General features: G+C 45.0%; 2 protein-coding genes across 5 annotated transcripts in view; both read left to right on the top strand.

Annotated features, from left to right (window-relative positions):
• Positions 1 to 686: 686 nt before the first annotated feature.
• LOC121917578 (KICSTOR complex protein kaptin-like) lies at positions 687 to 13,942 on the top strand. Its single transcript, XM_042443654.1, is given in 13 exon segments — positions 687 to 1,097; positions 2,420 to 2,460; positions 2,462 to 2,503; positions 4,464 to 4,548; positions 5,237 to 5,291; positions 5,700 to 5,775; positions 6,794 to 6,867; positions 7,474 to 7,583; positions 8,007 to 8,120; positions 8,310 to 8,382; positions 9,333 to 9,468; positions 10,774 to 10,983; positions 12,312 to 13,942. Coding segments are annotated over 13 exon segments (1,533 nt in total). The 5' UTR covers positions 687 to 721; the 3' UTR covers positions 12,453 to 13,942.
• Positions 13,943 to 16,538: 2,596 nt separating this feature from the next.
• The window catches only part of LOC121917577 (sodium/calcium exchanger 2-like), a 71,512-nt gene continuing 68,559 nt past the window's right edge, over positions 16,539 to 19,491 (top strand). For all 4 annotated transcript variants that reach the window (XM_042443653.1, XM_042443651.1, XM_042443652.1 and 1 more), the window contains exon 1: positions 16,539 to 16,851. The gene's annotated coding sequence lies outside the window, so the exon portion shown is untranslated. The remainder of the gene's footprint in view (positions 16,852 to 19,491) is intronic.

The following is a 19,491-nucleotide window of genomic DNA, read 5'->3' as shown; positions in this document are numbered from 1 at the left end:
AGTAGTGTGTTTTAATGCTTGTCAGTTTAATTCTATAGCAGTGTTCACCTCTGTATGCTTTTAAATTGTGTGTGTGTATATATATATATTAAATTGTAAGCTGCTTTGAGTTCCAGCTCTAGAGAAGAAAAAAGGATATAAATAAATATAATAACTGTAGTAATATAGAGGGAGGGGCCACAGAGAAAGTAGTTTTACAGTTATATTTTATTTATTTATTTATTTATGGTATTTAAATTAATAAATTGATGGTTGTAAAATATTTTTAAAATATTTATTTATATCCTGCAATGTATATACACACACACATATATATATACAAATATACATATATATATATACACACTATATTATACTAAAATGTTATATGTGTGTGTGTGTATATATAACTATATATACACACACACATATAATTCTAAAACTAAAATCCCATGATTCCATAGTTTGTAGCCAGAGCATTTAAAGCGGTATGAAACTGAATTGGTTTTTCTAGTGTAGTTGCAGCTAACTCCTCCTAGCCCCTCCCCATTCCACCGCCCTTGTGACGTCACGGCGTATACGCACGCCGTCCTCACCTCTTCCAATCAGAGCAGGCGCACAGGGCGGAAGGAATCTGGAGCGGCCATTTTGAAAGCGGGCGGGCGAAAAGGGGCGTGTCCTGACGTCACATTCTGGCGCCGCGGCGACAGAGAGAGAAAGAGCGAGAGGGCCCCCTTTATTAATGTCGTCGGAGGGCTGCCCTTCGCGGTGCCTGAACCGAAAGATGGAGCCTTGTTCCGGCGGTTGCCCCTTTTTGGAAGACAGCTTCACCCGTTTCTCCTCGCAGAGCAACGTTTATGGGCTGGCGGCGCTGCCGGGGGCCTCTCGGGGCGGAGGGCGAGGGCAGGGGCCCGAGGAGGGCGGGGAGCCCGGCTCGGAGGGGGCCGAGGGGGGCCCTCAGCAGTGGGGCAGCCGAGGCGGGCAGGAGGAGGAGGAGGAGGGCCCCGGGGGGCTCCTGGCTGCCACTCTCAAGGGGAAGGTCATCTATTTCCGCTACCAAGGCCTCAGGCAGAAGCTCCGCCCGGTCGCCAGGGAGCTCCAGTTCACCTACATCCCAGGTGAGAGGCCACGGGTCTCTCTCTGTGTATACATATATACACACACATATATAGGCTGCATCAGTGTCTAGATCAAGGGAAGTCATAGTGCCACTCTGTTCTGCTCTGGTCAGGCCTCATCTGGAATATTGGGTACAGTTCTGGGCAACACAATTCAAAAAGGATGTGGAGAAACTGGAGCCATGTGTCCAAATGGGGGGAGACTAAAATGGTGAAGGGTCTGGAAACCATGAAGCCCTATGAGGAATGCCTTAGGGAGCTGGGAAGGTTAAGAGGTGATATGATAGCCCTGTTCAAATATTTAAAGGGATGCCATATTGAGGAGGGAGCAAGCTTGTTTTCTGCTGCTCCAGAGAACAGGACCCAATGGAGCAATGGATGCAAGCTCCAGGAAAAGAGATTCCAGCTCAACATTAGGAGGAACCTCCTAAGAGTAAGGGCAGTTCGACAGAGGAACACACTCCTTTCTCAGAGTGTAGTGGGGTCTCCCTCCTTGGAGGTCTTTAAACAGAGGCTGGATGGTGTGTTTTGACTGAGAGTTCCCGCATGGCAGAATGGGGCTGGACTGGATCAGGGCCCTTTTTGGGGTCTCTTCCAACTCTAGGATTCTATGTTTCTATGAAAGATTTCTCATACTTTATTTCAAATATTGATCAGAACAGAGACTGCCGTGAAGAAACCAGAAGAAGACTAGGGTTGGGAAGGGCAGCTATGAAAGAACTAGGCAAGATCAGAAAATGCAAGGGCATAACTCTGACACTAAAGCGAGGACCACCCAAGCCATCGTATTCCCCATCTCCATGTGCAGATGTGGGAGCTGGATGGTGAAGAAAGCCAATGGAAGATATTGGGAACAGCCAAAAAAGAGAAACAGATGGATTCTGGAACAAAGCAAGCCTGGCATCTCCCTGGAAGCCAAGAGGATCAAATTGAGGCTGTTGTACTTTGGCCACACTGTGAGGAGAAATGAGTAATTAGAAACGGCAATGATGCTAGGAAGGGTGGAAAGCAGTAGAAAGAGAGGAAGACCTAAAATGACTTGTCTTCTTCTTCTTCTTCTTCTTCTCTTCCTTGGATGAACATTGGTTCAGACTTCTGACTTTTTCCCTTGCAAAGTTGCAATAGGAATGGGCAAAGTATAGCCTGGGTTTTTTTACATGCAGCTCCCCAAAGTTTGTTTTTGTAGCCCCAAGCCACTCTAAACTCTTTATATTACCCTTTTTCTGGCCAACAAAACCAAACCCTGGATGCCTTGTAACCTTTCATGCAGGTTGCAGCCACCTTCAGCTGCACTTGATCTTACATGTCTCTTTCTTTTTCAGTCGATGCTGAGATTGTGTCTATTGACACTTTCAATAAGTCACCCCCCCAAGAGAGGCCTAGTGGTGGGGATTACCTTCATTAAGGTAAGCAGTTTTTATAACACGGAGAAATATAGGGTGGAAAAATGAAATGCACAGATATAGGATTATGGGGGGGCACCTGGCTGAATGACACTACATGTGAAAGGGATCTGGGAGTCCAAGTAGACCACAAGTTGAACATGAGTCAACAGTGTGACGCGGCAGCTAAAAGGGCCAATGCAATCTTAGGCTGCATCAATAGAAGTATAGTGTCTAGATCAAGGGAAGTCATAGTGCCACTGTATTCTGCTCTGGTCAAGTCTCACCTGGAATACTGTGTCCACTTCTGGGCACCACAGATTAAAAAGGATGTGGAGAAACTGGAGCCATGTATCCAAAGAGGGTGACTAAAATGGTGAAGGGTCTGGAAACCATGTCCAATGAGAAACGACTTAGGGAGCTGGGGATGTTTATCCTTGAGAATAGAAGGTTAAGAGGTGATATGATAGCCCTGTTTAAATACTTGAAGGGATGTCATATTGAGAAGGGAGCAAGCTTGTTTTCTGCTGCTCCAGAGACTAGGACAATGAAGCAATGGATGCAAGCTACAGGAAAAGAGATTCCTCCTCAACATTAGGAGGAACTTCTTGACAGTAAGGGCTGTTCAACAGTGGAACACACTCTTTCCTTGGAGTGTAGTGAAGTCTCCTTCCATCGAGCTTTTTAAACAGAGGCTGGATGACCATCTATCAGGGATGCTTTGATTGTGATTTCCTGCATGGCAGAATGAGGTTGGACTGGATGGTCCTTGCGGTCTCTTCCAACTCTGATTCTATGATAACTTGTCCTATACACAACTAGCAAATTTAGTGCTTCACACGTATGAGTGTGAGATGAACACAACTATACCTTGCCTTTTAGTAGTTTTTAGAATTGTTGTATTCAAGAACATAAAACTGTATAAGTATATAACCTAACACAGGTGTGTGTAGGCAATTAGACGCTTGTTGTGGTTCTTTCACAGCGCCTATGTATATAACCTGTCAAAAAGTAATGATGTGATCTCATGTTCTAGGGCAGGAGTGAGTAGATCCCCAGGTTTCCAGGACCTACTTTTTAATGGAACCTGAAATCTTCTAAATAGACCCCATTAAAGAAGGGATGCACTTAGAAGTAAAATCAAAGGAGTGGTGTGGCACCTATCAGAATAACATTGTGGGTTACAATTAATTTAATCAGGTGCATGTAGCATAATCTAAGAGGCTGTGATGTAATGCCAAGGGTACATGATTGGGGATGATATCAGAGCAAATCTGGGCTCAGAAATTATATTATTAACACTGGCCATTAACAAAAATGGTTGGTGATAACACAAACCTCCCGGTAATAAGTGAGGATAAGTGGGTAGATTGCGATATGTGAAAGCTCATGCTGTGATAAATCCGTTCCTTCTTAAAGTCCCCACACTGCTCTTCTGTTGCATTGATGCAAAACAGACTAGCATGGCTCTTTGTTTGGGCGTTGCTGTTTAGAATTAAAGAATTCAGAGCTCAGGACTTTGTTCCTGGAACTGTCACTTAAGACAGCCATAGGGAGTCTGTTCAAACCTGTAAAAGACTGGAATCATCATCACGGGAAACTTAATAAGACACATTAAGTGGTTCTTGCAGTTACAATTAAATTTAATCCTGTAAAGACCTCCATTTGACTTCTGGGAATACAGCATCAGTGCTTTTTTTTTCTCCAGGCTGTTTTTGAACCTCTTTATTGCCACAGTAGGTTAACTATCAGTAAGATGCGCTTGTTAAAAGCTATACTATGACTAAAGGTCTTACATAGATGGGATAACCCCCCCACACACCTGTTCAAGTCATAATTTTACTGACAGCTTTCCATTTGCTTAAATCAGAACAGATGATGCCCCCCCCGCCTCAATGCCACGTACATATGAAGCTATTGTGTTCTTATTTCTGCTGTGAAATGAACTACATTACGCCTGTTTTATTTCTTCTCTTCTCCGCAGGATTCTGGAGACAAAGCCAGCCCCTTTCTTAACATTTATTGTGACTATGAGCCAGGGTCTGAATATAACCTAGATTCGATTGCGCGTAAGTCTTCGCCACCTCTTTCCGCCTTTGAATCCTAAAGAGGAAAAGATCTTTGTCCCCTTAGCTCTCCCTCTCTGGTTTCTTTCCTGCCTGTAAACCTGCATCTTGGAAGCGTGATATACTGTGTTAAAAGCAGTAAGAAAATCTTCATCAATACAGTGGTTGAAGACAGGATTTAATTTTTCTAGGTGTGGAATATGGCTTTTATAGAGCCTGCTGCTTTGTCAAGGATTGTGGAGCTGGAAATTTAAAAGCTACTAGACATGGATCCATTGGCAACCAGAAGAGACTTTTGAGGCCAACATTTCCCTATAACCAAGCGGACTAAAACTTTCTATCTTAATGCACATTAAATTGTCTCCGCATTTGAATCTGGATAACATCTGATCCTCAGCAGCACTGACCTCCTTTTGATTTGGGGATAACCCTGAACATTCATAATGTAATGAAGCTTGGAATATATTCTTTCATGCTTGGAAGGAAATTGGGATTGGTTGGGGGGGGGGGGGTTGGACTACAACTTCCAGAGTCTTCCGGATATCATAGCCAGTGGCTGGGAGATTCTGACAGTTGTCATCCAAAGGATGCCTTTTCCAAGCTTTGTTCATGCTCTTGGTGTGGGATTGGGGCCCAGTTTCTTTTTTGTTCTTCAGTGAGTATCCTAATCCCCATTCCCTTTTCTCTCTAGAGAGCTGTTTGAACCTGGAGCTGCAGTTTACCCCTTTTCAACTCTATCATGCAGAGTATGTATGATTTTAACCCTTTCTCATCTTTGCTAAAACTCAGTAATACCCCTGACCTTCTAGATTTGCTCCTTTCAACCTTTATAATTAGTCAAGTAAACCATTAGCACATTCAAGAGGGGTTGGCTTTAGGTTAAGGGATCTCCATTGTTGGAGTTCATCAACTGGCAGTGGATTGAAATGCCACACAATGAGAATTGTAAAAAATTATTTTGAAGATGCTTGTTTGGACAAGACTGGTCTAAACTGAACTGCTAATTTGCGCCACTTATTCTTGAGTGTCTACATGTTATATGCATGTGTCTGGTTCAGAATGAAGCTTATTGGGGAGGGGTGAAATAAACTCAATATACTGTATGTTGTATAACTTGACTGACATTTTTTTAAAAGCTGCTTCTCTCTTGGCAGAGTCCAGGTTGGTGGGCAGCCAGAGACAGTTTTCCTTCTGAGTGGTAATGACCCTGCTATTCATTTGTACAAAGAGGTAAGGCCACTGGTGAACTCTCCCCTCTGTAATGCTTGTTTGGGTGCTCTCCTTGAAAGCCTATTTTGTTTAAATTTCACTCTGCTATTCCACTTGGAGGGACTCCCCACAACAACTGTTTAGCTCTGAGAAATACTTTTTATATTTATTTATTAATTAAATGCTTGGCTTGGTTGACTACTTTCTGGAAGCTTATTTTGTTTAAATTTTAACATGCTATTCCACTTGCTCATGCCCCTCCCATCACATCCATTTAGCCCTGAAAAATAATTTATGTATGTATGCATGCATGTATTTGATATCCTGCCTTTCTCGCAACATGGGACCCATGGCAGCTTACCACAAGCTTGAATCATAACCAGGAGGAGGCTTTGCCAATGCCTCTCACTGAGAAGGGAAGAATTAAAGTGCCCTTTTCCTGCCAAGACTGGACTGACATTGGTGTGGAGGGTGGTCGGAGCTCCTCTAGCTTCTCATCTCCTTCTCAACATAATATAAACTTCTCCCCCATTGGTTCTGCTTTTTTCAGAACCTAGTTGTTGACCACTGCTTTGTGATGTGTATTTAAAAAGCACTCTGTTGTTGTTGTTGTTTTTAACGGCAATAGCAGCCCCCCCCCCCCCCAGTCTGTGATTCAGGGCAGAGTACAAAATCCTGCCCAGCCTGTCTAGTTAGAACATATACGGTTTTGACATTTGTATCACATAAAAAATGGTTAAACTAACAATAGAATTAAAAGCAGTTAAAAGCAATGCCATTTGGGATGAGAGCAAGGAGGGTGCCAATCTAAAGTCTCTATTCCAGAGCCTGGAAGCAGCCACCGAGAAGACACTCTCCCATGTTCCCACCAGCTTTACCCCATGAACTGTTTGGCTTATGAGTGTAGGTAAAACACACCTATCCTTTCCTTACCATGGCAAAAGATGGGGAGTTGCATAAGTCGAAAGCCTGGGCAGCATCAGTTTACCTGATGGAGTGGTGAGCTATGGTATGACTGCATGACACTCCTTCCTTACAGAATGAAGAGCTGCACCAGTTTGAGGAACAGCCAGTGGAGAACCTCTTTCCCGAACTCAAGGAGCTGCCAAGCAAGTAAGGCGAGGCTGGTTTGTGGGGAAGGCCAAACCTTGTGTGAATCAGAAATGGGGAGACAGTGCTGCTAGCAGGAGGGCAGGTAGCAGGGCTGTAGCTTGTATATTGACAAGGTATCCTTTCCATGCATGTGCACTTTCTGTGATGTAAGACTCAGTTTTGATGCATCTACAGCTATTTGTGAAAAACCATTCTCTTCTTTGACATGCCTGCAGGCATTCAACATTTCATCAGAGAAAAGCAAATTTAGTAGTGTTGGCTTTTGAAAGTCGCATGTTGGAAGGAATTTCAAGTGGACACTTTTTCCAAGTTTACAAAGAAATCGTGGTTTATTAATAGGTCAGATCATTATAGTAGGATGACTTGTACACATTTACTTTCACGCACTGTTCTTTAGTTTACACAACTGTTTTGGGAGGTGGTAATGAAGCTTACAAAAACTCAACAGATGCCAGAGGCTGGAATTCCAAAGATTCCATAGTATGCAATGAAGGCAGTTAATGGGATGAAAGTATAATTATTGTAGTGTAAAAGAGGCCCCTGTCTCTCTCCACAGTTTTCAGTTTAGGCCCCTTCCCTAAAATGATGATGGTTCCTCCTTTGCAGTGTGCTGTGGCTAGATGTGTACAACATCCCAAATTCAGGAAAGCGCCTCACAGCCTTTGGCTGCCAGAGTGGTTATATCCGAGTCGCCCATGTTGAACCCTCCAGCAGAGGTGAGTTGTTTTAAAATGGTTCTTATTTATGTTGGTTCAGTAGCAGGTTCCTTGGCTCACAATCGGGCTTCCTAGGGACTTGATTGTACAACTGTTTTTGTGTGCTTTAAAGTTGTTCTTGACTTAAGATGAACCTAAGGCGAACCTATCACAGGAGGTTCTTGGCAAGATATGTTCAGAGGTGGTTTGCCTTTGCCTTCCTTTGAGGCTGAGAGACGGTGACTTGCCGAAGATCATCCAGTAGGTTTTCATGGCTGAACTGGGATTCAAACCTCGTCTCCCATCTACACCATGACTACCACAGACTTTAGCCGTCTGGCTATGCTGAACTGCAGAATTTGTTATTTCCGACTTGCCCAGCAATGGTGGCATTGCTTTGATGAGGGCTCTTATCTCTTCCCCTCCCTCAACTCCCTTCCTCAGTGGTACTACAGAGTTGGAGCATCCAGCAAGATGGTCCCATCTCCAAAGTGCTGGTCTTTGCCCTGCCCACGGGCTCCTGTCTAGGAGATCTTTCTGGAACGGCACCTTTACATGGTAAGAAATAGTAGGGGCCATGGCAGAACCTCTGGAGTCACAAACTGGCAAGGAGGATGAGACCCTGGTTTCCTTAAACTCAGTAGCCTGAGTGGCAGAAGGTCCCAAATTTTGTTCCCCTTATAGGCCGCTCCAGCTTTGTGTGTGTGTCTGTATGTGCATTTTTAATGTTTGTGCCTTCTCTCTCAGGTAGTGCTGGCAGCCATGCTCAGAGCCACAGCGTCCTTGTCACCAGCACTATTGAGCTGTCGGTTGTCTACAGGTGAGCAGAATATCTGCCTAGCCTGTGATTAGTCTCCACTTTGCTTTGAAAAGCTAGAAAATGTGGGTGTTTTTTAGAGGCGGGTGTCATTCACAGAAATGGAATAAGTTGTCAAGTGTATATGGAGGGTATTTTTGTTGTTGTTGGAGCTACCACAGTTTTTGTTTTTCTGAATTGGTAAAGTCACTGAGAGTCCCCAACATAGCTGGGTGGTAAGTGCTACTATAAAGGTACAGCTGCACATAGGATGTTGGCCCATCCGGGGTTGTGACTGTACCACCCACTTTTCCACTTGTGAGGGGTACCATGACAAGTCATGGTGGTATTTGCTGTTGTCTCCTTGATCTCTAGAGACCCAGTGTGGTGTAGTGGCTTGAGTGTTGGTTATGACTCTGGGAGACCCGGTTTCAAATCCCCAGTTGGCCATGGAAACCCACTGGGTGACCTTGGGTGAGTCATACTGTCTCAGCCTCCAAGGAAGCCAAAGGCAAACAATCTCTGAACAAATCTTGCCAAGAAACCCTGTGATAGGTTTGTCTTAAGAGTCTTGGTAAGTCAAAAACAGCCTGAAGACACACAACAACAACAACTTGGTCTCCTATGTTTGGGGAGTGGACAGTTAGGTCTACTTAAATGTGAGCCCCATATGTAATTTACAATCTTCAGGAGAGGATTTTCCCTTGGTCCTACCACCATCACTAGTTTGTTTGGTGAAGACATGGGAGAAACTTTTCTCAATGGCTACTCCTAGGAATTCAAAAGCTATTCTGATTTTAGCTGGTTGGGGTGGAAGGGTGTGCAGTGTATCTTTCTACTATGTGCAGAATGTCTTTTTGATTTGTTCATTTTTAACTGGATTTTACCCCTTATTGACGCGTCTCCCAAAATAAGAATAACTTTTTTGCCAGCTGTGTTCTATGATATGAGCGATTTTCCTGTCTCCTTCCCAGAAATATATTGCAGCGGGGCCTTGAGGACCAGTTGATCCTGCCCTTGAGTGATCACTATGACAGCGTAATCTGTGCCCTTGTAACTGACGTTGACTTTGACTGTGAGCCTGAGATTCTCCTTGGCACTTATGGACAGGTAGAGTCTGAGTCTTCCTGTTGCCCTTATTAGCTCAGATATATTGGTGCTGTTTTCCTCCCCACTTAAATTCTCTCTAGGGGTTATCAGAGAACAGGTTTTTCATAATAATCCTCTTTACAAATAGCTTGCAGAGTGATATCTTAAACAAGACTCAGAATAACAGGTCTTGTCAAAAAGGTTGGTAAGCCAAGGTTTCTCCCAGCTGTGCTTCCTAAGATGCTGAGGCTGAAATCTAGAAGAAGCTGCTGGCACCAGAACTTGGAATAATTACTTTTTTTGGACACCTTGCTCAGGATTCTGGGACTTGCAGCCCAGAAAACCCAACTTTCCCAGACTTTGTCTCTTTGAAGCAGTTTTCTTTCTTTCAAAAATAATCTAAAGCTGGGATAGCCTCATAAATCTTGCAAATGCTGTGAGAGCTCTTAGGAAGATACAGAGAGAAACTCAAGAGGAGCCAACATCTGGAGGTGCTGAATAATGCAGCATGAACTTGGATTTGCATCTCACACCAAGCCGGGCAAATCATACATGTCAGTGCTTGAGTTAAGGGGGGTTACGCAGCTGTTGAAAGAATCTAAGCAAAAGCCCCAGATACAAATGTGTAGAGCTGAGAGTTGGGAGCCTCAGGACCTGGGGCTAAATCCAGCCCTCCTAGGATCCTAGTCCCATCCCCCTGTTTGTCCCAGATGGCCAGAACCCCTTTCCCACGATTACATTAGATCATTTTTCAACCTTGTTACAGTCCCACTCTATCTAAAAGGTTGAAATGCCTCTCTCAAGACATGACAGTGAGAGCTTTAAGCTGAATTAGGCTGGCATTCTTCAGTCCCATCTTTGCACTTTTAGTTATGCCTACTGTGAGAGTATCTTCCCTCCCTCCAAAACATCTCTAAAATGGAATTCAGCTTTCAGTGGTTCCTCACTCTTGACAGTAGGAGAAAAGCTTTTGACCAGCATATATTTCCTCTCATCCTTTATTTCTCCTCCTTGGGCCCCCCTATCAACCCCACCACAAAGCTTATTGATGCCTCCCTGGGGCCTGCTGCAGGTGTTGTGTTGATGAGAGGAGGAAAATAGATATTTGGGTTTGCTGCGCTGGAAAAGTGGCCCATGCAGGAGGGTTTTTGGGTGGCAAAAATTGACTCTTGGCCTCCATGAAGTTGCCTAGTCCTGTTCTATCACCATGAATGATGAAAACCTACTTCTAAAGATTGCTGAGGTGCCTAAGTGCTCCTCAGTGAAAGCTGTGCTGACTTTTTGGAGTGTTCTGTTGATTGCGATCTGTCTTCCTTGGCCTTCCAGGAGCTTTTGTGCTACAAGTACAGGTTCTCACATGGCCATGCGGTGGGCACAACAAAACCCCATCCCTTTGGTCAGCCTGATGGGGAGTTTCACCTACTCTGGCAGCGCACTTTCCCCAGTCCTCTCCTGTCCATGGAGTATGTGGACCTGACCAGCGATGGGCTCTGTGAACTGGCTGTGGTGTGCTTGAAGGGGCTGCATATTCTCCAGGTTTGTGATGGTGGTGGTGTGGATTGTCATTGGAAATCTGAGGGGTGGGGGGTGGCAGGATAAGGCAGTTTCAGCAAGCCCTTTCCCATTGGCCCTCTTTTCATTTTTTTAAAAATGGAATTCTGAAATCCAAAATATTCCAAAACCCTTTTTCATGTCAGGTAGTCACACCTTTGCTTTCTGGTGGTTCAGTGTGCACAAACTTTGTTTCATGCACAACATTATTAAAACGACTGTACAAAATTGCCTTTAGGCTATGGGTATAAGGCGTCTAAGAAACATACATTTATTTCATGTTTAACCTTTGTCCTGTTTCCAAGATATCTCATTATGTTCATATATGCAAATACAGGTATTCCAAAATCCAAAGCATTCTATATATTCTCCCAAACATTTCAGATAAGGGAGACTCAACCTGTAATGAAAAGTCAAGTATGTGTGAGCCATTCTTTGCATTCACTGGCCAGAGCAATACTGGAGGCAGGTTTAATTCTTCTTGATCCAGTTGGGTAGAAGAAAGGTTGCTGAGTTCTTCGTAGTATTCCTGAACGTAAGAGGCCTAAGTTCTTAATTAAAAACAAACAGATTAAGCTGAATATGCAGGAGAGAGGCTGTAAGAGGTCCTCAGTGTCCCTGAGAAACTTCCTCTCCCCAACCCTACAATGTCTTCTGCATGGCCCACTCCTCCTCCTCTCAGAATAAACATTATTAGAGAACTCATAATAAATTAAAGAAAGGTTATCCCAAATAACTTCTAATCATATTCAATTCTTTAACCGCAACATGCTGGCAAAAAGCCCAGATCTCCAGGTGTAGCCGATCTACTTTGCGCTGCCAACTTTTGCTTCCGACACACTTTCTTTTTGATTTCCATTTTATTCTGAGCTTGGCGCTGACTCTTGTTCAGCAGAGCTGAGCATCACAAGAACTGAAACGCCAGCATATAAACACACTCCTCGCCTGTTTAATGTACTATACTTACAAGCAGTGCCTGTTTATTGATGCACCTTTAGACCACTTTGTTTCTTGAGGACAGCAGCAGTGGTATGTTGCTTCTATCTTCACAATCATCACACTCTATTTCTGGATATATGTTCTTATCAGAACCTGGAGAAATAATTTTCCTGGACTATAACTCCCAGCATCTGGTGGGGGGATTCTGTGAGATGTAATCCAGAAAAGTTAACTTTCCCCAGTGTTGATATTTTTGTAAAGAGAATGATCCATTATTTTGTGTCCTGGCAGACCAGAAGACAAGTATAAATTCTTTGACACAAAATCTCTTCTCTTGCTTTCCATCTTTCAACTGTACTCCCATCTTCCAACAGCATAGCCTCACACAGGCAGCCCAGTGTCTCTTGGAGCGGCTTCGGTTAAAGGTGGCAGGCCGCGAGGCCCAGGAAAGTATCACTGTGCACCTTCAGGATCCCAAGGCTGAGGAGGTTGAGGGGAATGAATCGAAGGAATGATGGAGGTGGCTGAGCCTTTATTGCTTTTTCACTTTGTCTGGAAGAAGAGATGAATCCACATGGTATTGGCTTTCCAGAGGAACCTTCCAACTCTGTTGAAGAGTCCTAGAAGGGAACCAGAATCAAACAGAGGGCCATGGCAGGAATGAGGTGAAAGGATGCAGGGAGTCCTCTCAACTGACATTTCTGGGATGCCTCTCCATGTGTAAAGATAGCTGGACAGTAAGTGGTCTTCTTGGTACTTGGAGGCAAACCTCACTCATGATTCATCTTGCAGATTTTTGTAATTCTTGCCTTCACCACCAAAGGTCTGCTCTGAACTTGACCTGACCAAGAACTCTGTAAATAGAAAATAAACTTTGTATGATGAGCAGTGTGGCCATGTGATGGACTGAATCCTGAAATGCCATGAAGACAGCCATTCCTAATTTATTTTAAAATGTCTCAGTAGCCTTTCCAAGTATTCAAAGCAGCTTGCATCAACAATAACAACAGCACATTAAAATAAAAGCCACACAGCAAATCTCAGTAAAGCAGTCAGAATCTTCCGCAAAGTCATAAAGACACGGGTACTAAGCAGAATAGCTCTGAGGGTTTTTGGTTTCAGAAAGCCGAAGGACCCCTCCCATTGTGAGCAGGCTTACTTTGAAATAGATCCAGTTGTAGCTCTTGCCCCCCATGTTCCCTCCATTTTCTTTTCACTTTCCAAAGCTAAATCTCATACAGTCCTCTGTAGCTCAGTGGTAGAGCGCATGGTTGCAGGCAGAAGGTTCCAGGTTTAGTCTTTAACATTTTCAGGTGTGGCTGGAAATGTGTTCCCTGGACAGACATTGTTAATCTGAGTACCATTGTGTTGGGTATGCTCTAGGATACAGCTATGGCTGCCATTTTGCTTGAATGAAAGTACCATTCATCACTTCTGACCACTTTCAGAGAACGGCAGGGATGAGGAAAGCATGCACATGTGTGTGTGTTGGTTTCTCAACCTCCTTCTTCCAAACATGCCTCATCACAAAGTTGTGACATATGGTGACAAGATGGGGGCTTTTTTCATTGACACTAGACTGAGATGCTCATCTAGTTGAGTTGGGCAGGGAATATAGCTCAATAGGATCAGTACATGGATTGTGTGTCTAAAACCTCAGATTCTTGAGTTAAAAGAATAATAGGGAATTGTAATTTTCTAAAGGAGCTTTCCCAAGGACTTGGGTAGGTGGATAAATAATCGGACATGATAACAGGCAGCTTCTTTGGCTTGTTAGGGCGCAGCCAAAATGTTGCCTTTTAGAGGGAATTTTTGGCCTGGACTAACATTATCCAGCTGGCGTAATTCCGCCCGCAGCCACCCCCACTGCTTCCAATATTCTCCCTTGGATGTTTTCCGATTGTTAGCCATTATTTTCAAAATCTGTATTACACTGCCATCTTGGAAGTCTTGACGGACCAGCAAGATCTAATTGTTTTAATCAAATAAATGAACGAAAGCAGGACAGTGTGGAGATTGTGTTGAAAAAGCATGTTTCTGGTACGTATGGCTGTGAAATTAAGCTGGGAAGTCTTTGGGCACCGGGTGCTGCTGGCTGAAATCCCAGAAGCCAGAAGGTTTAGTTGATTAAGATTTTCATTGATGGAGGGGAAGGGAGTGCGGTGAGGGGTTCATGGCCCTGCATGATTCTCTGCCTCTCCCATGACTAGCCTATTAAGAATAAATTATGCCCGATAGAACAAATTGTAGCACGCAAGCAAAGTTTTTTACAGATTTGCTCAGTTGGCACCAACTATGCATGCCACATAAGCTTGCCTTTCATGGCACAGCTATCATCATCTTCATCACAGAATCTTAGAGCTGGAAGGGATAACAAGGGCTGTCCCACCTCCTTCATGCAGGAATACACAACTAAAGCACTCCTAAAAAATGCCCACCCAACCTCTTTTAAAAACTCCAAAGATGGAGAGTCCACAACCCTCCATTGCGCAGTCGATCTACCCTTACAGTACAGAAATTCTTTCTAATGGTTAGGTGGAATCTCTTGTAGTTTGAACCCATTGGTTCATGTGCTAGTCTATAGAGCAGCAGAAAACAGGTTCACTCCATCTTCTACAGGACATCCCTTCAGACATTTTAAGATGGTTATCACATCTCAGTCTTCTCCAACATAGATGTGCCCAGCTCTCTCTGACTTAGAGGCACAGTCAGAGGACTCTGACTCTGAAGACATGGAGGAGGCTGAGACAGGGGCAGATCTGAGGCTGCCTGGATCTACAGTCCCAGAGGAGGCCCAGGAAGCTGCAGAGGGAGGAACAAACTCTAGGTTGCAGGTGCTAGGACCTGTGGAGCCAAGACAGGTCAAGGAGTCTTTGAGACAAGCCAAAAGGAGAGCTAATAGGTTTCAGCTGAGAGAAGCTGAGGCCTTTTAAAGGACCTCCAGCTGCAGAGATTCTTTGCAGATGACAGTCTTGCAGCCTTGTTGTTCCTTGCTCTTGGATTCATGACTCTGGTTATCTGACCTCTGGACTTGCCTTGCGACTACGGTCTTGCCTCTGCCCTTTGCTAGGACTGACTGACTGGCATTGTGTGACCCTTGGACTGGACTCTGGACTATCCTTTTGTATACTCCCCTGCTATGCTGTCCTCTGTAGAGGTAAGCAGGTCAAAAAGTCTGGAAGCTATGCCCAATATGGCATAGCTGAGGGAAATGGATCTGTTTAGCCTGGAGAAGAGAAGATTAAGAGGTGGCGTGTTAGCCATGTTTAAATATTTGAAGGGGTGTCATATTGAGGATGGAGCAAGCTTGTTTTCTGCTGCTCCAGAGACTAGGACACGGAGCAGTGGATTCAAACTTGAGAAAAGAGATTCCAGCTCAACATTAGGAAGCACTTCCTTTCACTAAGAGCTGTTTGACAATGGAAGATGCTGTCTTGAAGTGTGGTGGAGTCTCCTTTGGAGGTTTTTAAACAAGCTGGATGGACATTGGTTGGGAATGCGCATAGCACACACATCATTCCTAGGCTGTCCTGAACAGGGGAGCTGTCCATTGATAGCTGTGCTGAAATGCCTTGCTCAGTCTCCACTGGGAGAAGGCAGATCAGCCAGAGTTCCTGGGTGACTTGTAAAGAAAGAGTTGAGCAAGGTTGTGGGTTGTGGTGGTGGCCAACCCTGGATCAGCCCTGATTCTACAAGAAGAACAGGTCCCTTATGTGCACACACTGAACCCCAACTCCAACCCTACATTGCAATGGGGAGGTGTTCCCTTGTGCCAGTCTATCCATGCACGATTTTGGAAATAGCACATAAATGACCCCAGAAAACCTACCCAGGGGTAGCTGTGTTGGCCATGGAGCACAAGTCCAATAACACCCCAAATCCTTTATGGGGCAAACCAAAATGCGTAAAATACATGTCGCAAGCTTTCAAAGCTCCACTGGCTTCTTTGTCCGGGAAAGGTGTTTAAATAGAAATCATACAGGGGGGGGGGGGACATTACAAGAACAAATCATGGTAATGATAGTCCAAGAGTGCATTTAGCCAAGATGTTACTAAAAACTAAGGTGCACGCACAGAAATGATCCAGTTTGAGACCGCTTTAACTGCCCTGCGCTCAGTGCTAGGGAATCCTGAGATTTGTAGTTTGTTGTGGCACCAGAGATCTCTAACAGAGAAGCCTGAATGGCTCACAAAACAATTCCCAGGATCCCCTAGCATGGAGCCAGGGCAGTTAAAGCAGCTTCAGACTGGATAGTTTCTGCAGTCTGTTTTGCACCATCAACTCAGGCTTCTTAGTCCTGCTCCAAATGGAGGACGTTTTGGAGATGCCTCCTGGCCAGGAGGATGACATGGAGGACATGTCCTGGAAAAGGAGGATCTCTGGTGATCTTCTAAGGGAGAACCCTGTCTTTGAGCTGCCCCAGATGGGAAGCTTCTTGCTGGCTGTAATGGTGCCAGCTTGCTGGCTGGCATCCTTGCCCCCCCTGCCCCTCTGCCAGCTGTTTTCTGTGGGTCCCCAGAGTTCCCTTCCTCTCTGCCCCCAGCCTCCTCCTCTTCTACCAGCAATGCTCCTCCTTTCCTCTCCTCTCTCCTCTCTTCTTTTCACACCAGAGGCGCACTCTCTCTTCAGGCTGGAAAGAAAGCAGGCAGAATCTCTTTCTATCTCTCTCTCTCTGGGGCTGGTAGGGGGGCTTCTTCCCCTTCAGACCAAGCTCTCCTGGAGGCTTGACCCCCCTTCCCCAAGCCAAGCCCTTTCCCTTTGGACCAGGCATCCCTCTCCTGGAGTGGTCTCCCTCCATCCGCCGACCAGAAAGGGAAGCGCTCCTGGTTGGGCACCATGGCGAGGAAGTGAGACCGGTTGGCATCACTGCCACTGTGGGGGCACTGAAGGGGTTTCACAGCCAGTGGAAGAAGGTATGTGCATGGGATGGAGAGACTGGGCTGACCCTTCTTTATATCCCCCCCAAAGGTTCCTTCTTTCCTATTCTTGCTTCGAATCAAGATCCAACCATGCCCAACCTGTGCCAATGCCTCTTCCTTGGGGTATAGCTGTGCCAGCTTGCATTTGGGGTTGGGTGTGTGTGTGGGGGGGGTCTCCTTTCTTCTCTTTGCCCCGATCCTATTCCAAACCCCTCCACCCCCCAAGAGCTTGCTGCCATCTCTGTGCCAGCATCCTGATCCAAATCCACAACCGGTGCCAATCCAGGGATCACTCCAGCGGAGCAACGCCTGGAAAGACACGTTGCCTCAAGAGGCAAGACGATCTTGGCACCAAAGGGGGTGATAGTGGAGGGAGAAGGGGAGAGAGAATCCCCTTTTTGCCCCTACTATCATGCCAGGTGGGCATCCTATGGAAAGAGCAGGAAAGCTCTGTCAGGGGATGGTGGCATTTTAAAGACCCCTTTGTCCATTTAAAGCAGGGCTGTCTGTTGTGGTCAGGGAATGTGGAGAGGCAGGATCAACCCCTTAGCAACTGCAAAAAGACATGAGTACTGTAAAATGATGATATTGATGATTGATGATGATAATGATGATGATGATGAGATTGAGTGAAGCCCAGCTAGGATTTTCCTATTGCTCAAAGTTGCACATTTTGAGGGTGCTCCTGCACTTGGTGGGATCTGAATTTGAGGCTTTCAAAGGAGGGGGGAGCAATTGGATAGCATCAGGGGGCTGAAAAGGATTTGGCTGCCTTACCATTTCATGTGCCGGATCCCAATGTGAGAATGGAGAGAAAAAGAAAGGCATCAATATATATATCCCTGGATGTGTGCTTCCTCCTGCAATTCTGATGCTTCTGCTTGACTACAAGGCACACCAAACAGGGCTCTCCGCAAGATGTCTGTATGCCCAGAATTTTGCATTTTAGGAGCGTAGGGTGGAAGACGTGTTCCTCCTTTGCTTCCTTTAATTAATTTAATTTTTAAAATCAATATAATTTAATTAGTTTAAGAGGAAAAAAAAACCTTTCCAAAGGTTGTGTGCAATGGTGCTTGCCAGCCTGAAGTAGTAACAGAGTGATGCGCAACTGGACACCATCGAAACATAGTTTTGCCTTCTCTTTATTCATGGTTTCCACCACCAACATCTCACCCTCTTCCGAATTTGGGGTCAGCGTACCAAGGGGCATCTTTGGGGCAAGATATGCCCCTGTGCTTGGTATTGGGTACATGTTATGCCTCAGCACATGGCCTAGCTTGTACAGAGCCCCAATCCCCAGATCTCTTGTGCATTTTTGCATGGTTTTAACTATATTGTGGCCATTTTAATGTGCAAACTGCACGGAGTCCTAATCTTGAGAAGAAGGCAGGCTGTGCATCATGATGATGGTGATCATTCTCATGCAGAACACACTACAAGGGGAAGACCTGGGAGAAACCGGACGTACGATTGTCTGAAAAGTACGTTTGAATTACGTTAAATAATCAATACGGAATTTTTTTGTAAAGGGAATTTTATTTCTCCTGTTGCTTCGAATTGCCTTTTTGGACACTCTCCATCCAAAGTGCGGCCATGATGTTGGGACTGAGGGTCACAGAGGCCCTTTCACACGACACTGTTATAGCACTACAATGCCACCCTAAACTGCCATGGCTCCATCCTATGGTAACCTGGGATTTGTAGTTTAGGGAGAGGCATTTAGAATTTTCTGCCAAAGAGTGTTAGTGTCACACAGAACTACAGAGCCCAGGATTTCATAGGACGCAACCATGGCAGTTAAAGTGGAGTCATAGTGCTATAACTGTGCATTATGAAAGGGCCCTTGGTATTGAAAGCTTAGCAACGCCAATGCTCTGAAAGAAAGCCACCTTGGTTCTATTTTCCCATCTGTATAATGGAGGCAGGGACTTCTCTGTCCCATTTGGGCCCTTGCCTTTTGCTCTGTGTGTAGGCCAGCCTGTTTGAACCCATGGCCTTCCAGATGTGTTGGATTACAACTCCAAAAATGGAGCACTGGAGTGAAACACATCTGGACGGCATCAGAAAGATTTTCTGCGTTGGTTATGGGATGCTGGTTATAGCTGGCAGGGGATTATGGGTGTTGTGATCCAACACATCCAAGAGTGGGCCTTGGGTCTGAAAGCAAAAGATGAATGGTTGAGAAGAATATAATCATCTCTGTCCCAATAATTTATGAGTATTGGCACACCAGGAAGATCAGGATGTAAATAAAATTATTTCCGCGAAGAAGGTGATGCTGCCTCGAAGGCCAGTCATTTCCTTAGTGCAAGCATTGGAGTGCAAAGGGCTAGATTGCATTTCACATCCTAAACATATCTGCTAGTCTGCTGTTCCAATGTGAGCTACAGATAAACCAGGAATTCCCCAGTTTTTGCCAATTCCAGTGGCAACAACAACAATAACAAATCTGCACCTGTTGAATTTATGCCCATTACACTGTTTTGGAAGACATAAGAGGTGTTTTGTCAAAAGGAAGGAAAAAAGACATGCGCTTTAGCCTAGTCTCCATTGGGTGCCTAGGCACCTACATTGCTACTTGCATTTTTACCAGCTAAAATCCATATTCTGAGCTGGCATCGTTGTGCCTGAGGG

Source organism: Sceloporus undulatus, unplaced genomic scaffold, assembly GCF_019175285.1.
Source record: "Sceloporus undulatus isolate JIND9_A2432 ecotype Alabama unplaced genomic scaffold, SceUnd_v1.1 scaffold_24, whole genome shotgun sequence".
Lineage (NCBI taxonomy): Eukaryota > Metazoa > Chordata > Lepidosauria > Squamata > Phrynosomatidae > Sceloporus > Sceloporus undulatus.
Note: the sequence above shows the minus strand (reverse complement) of the source record. Positions and strands in the feature narration are given on the sequence as shown.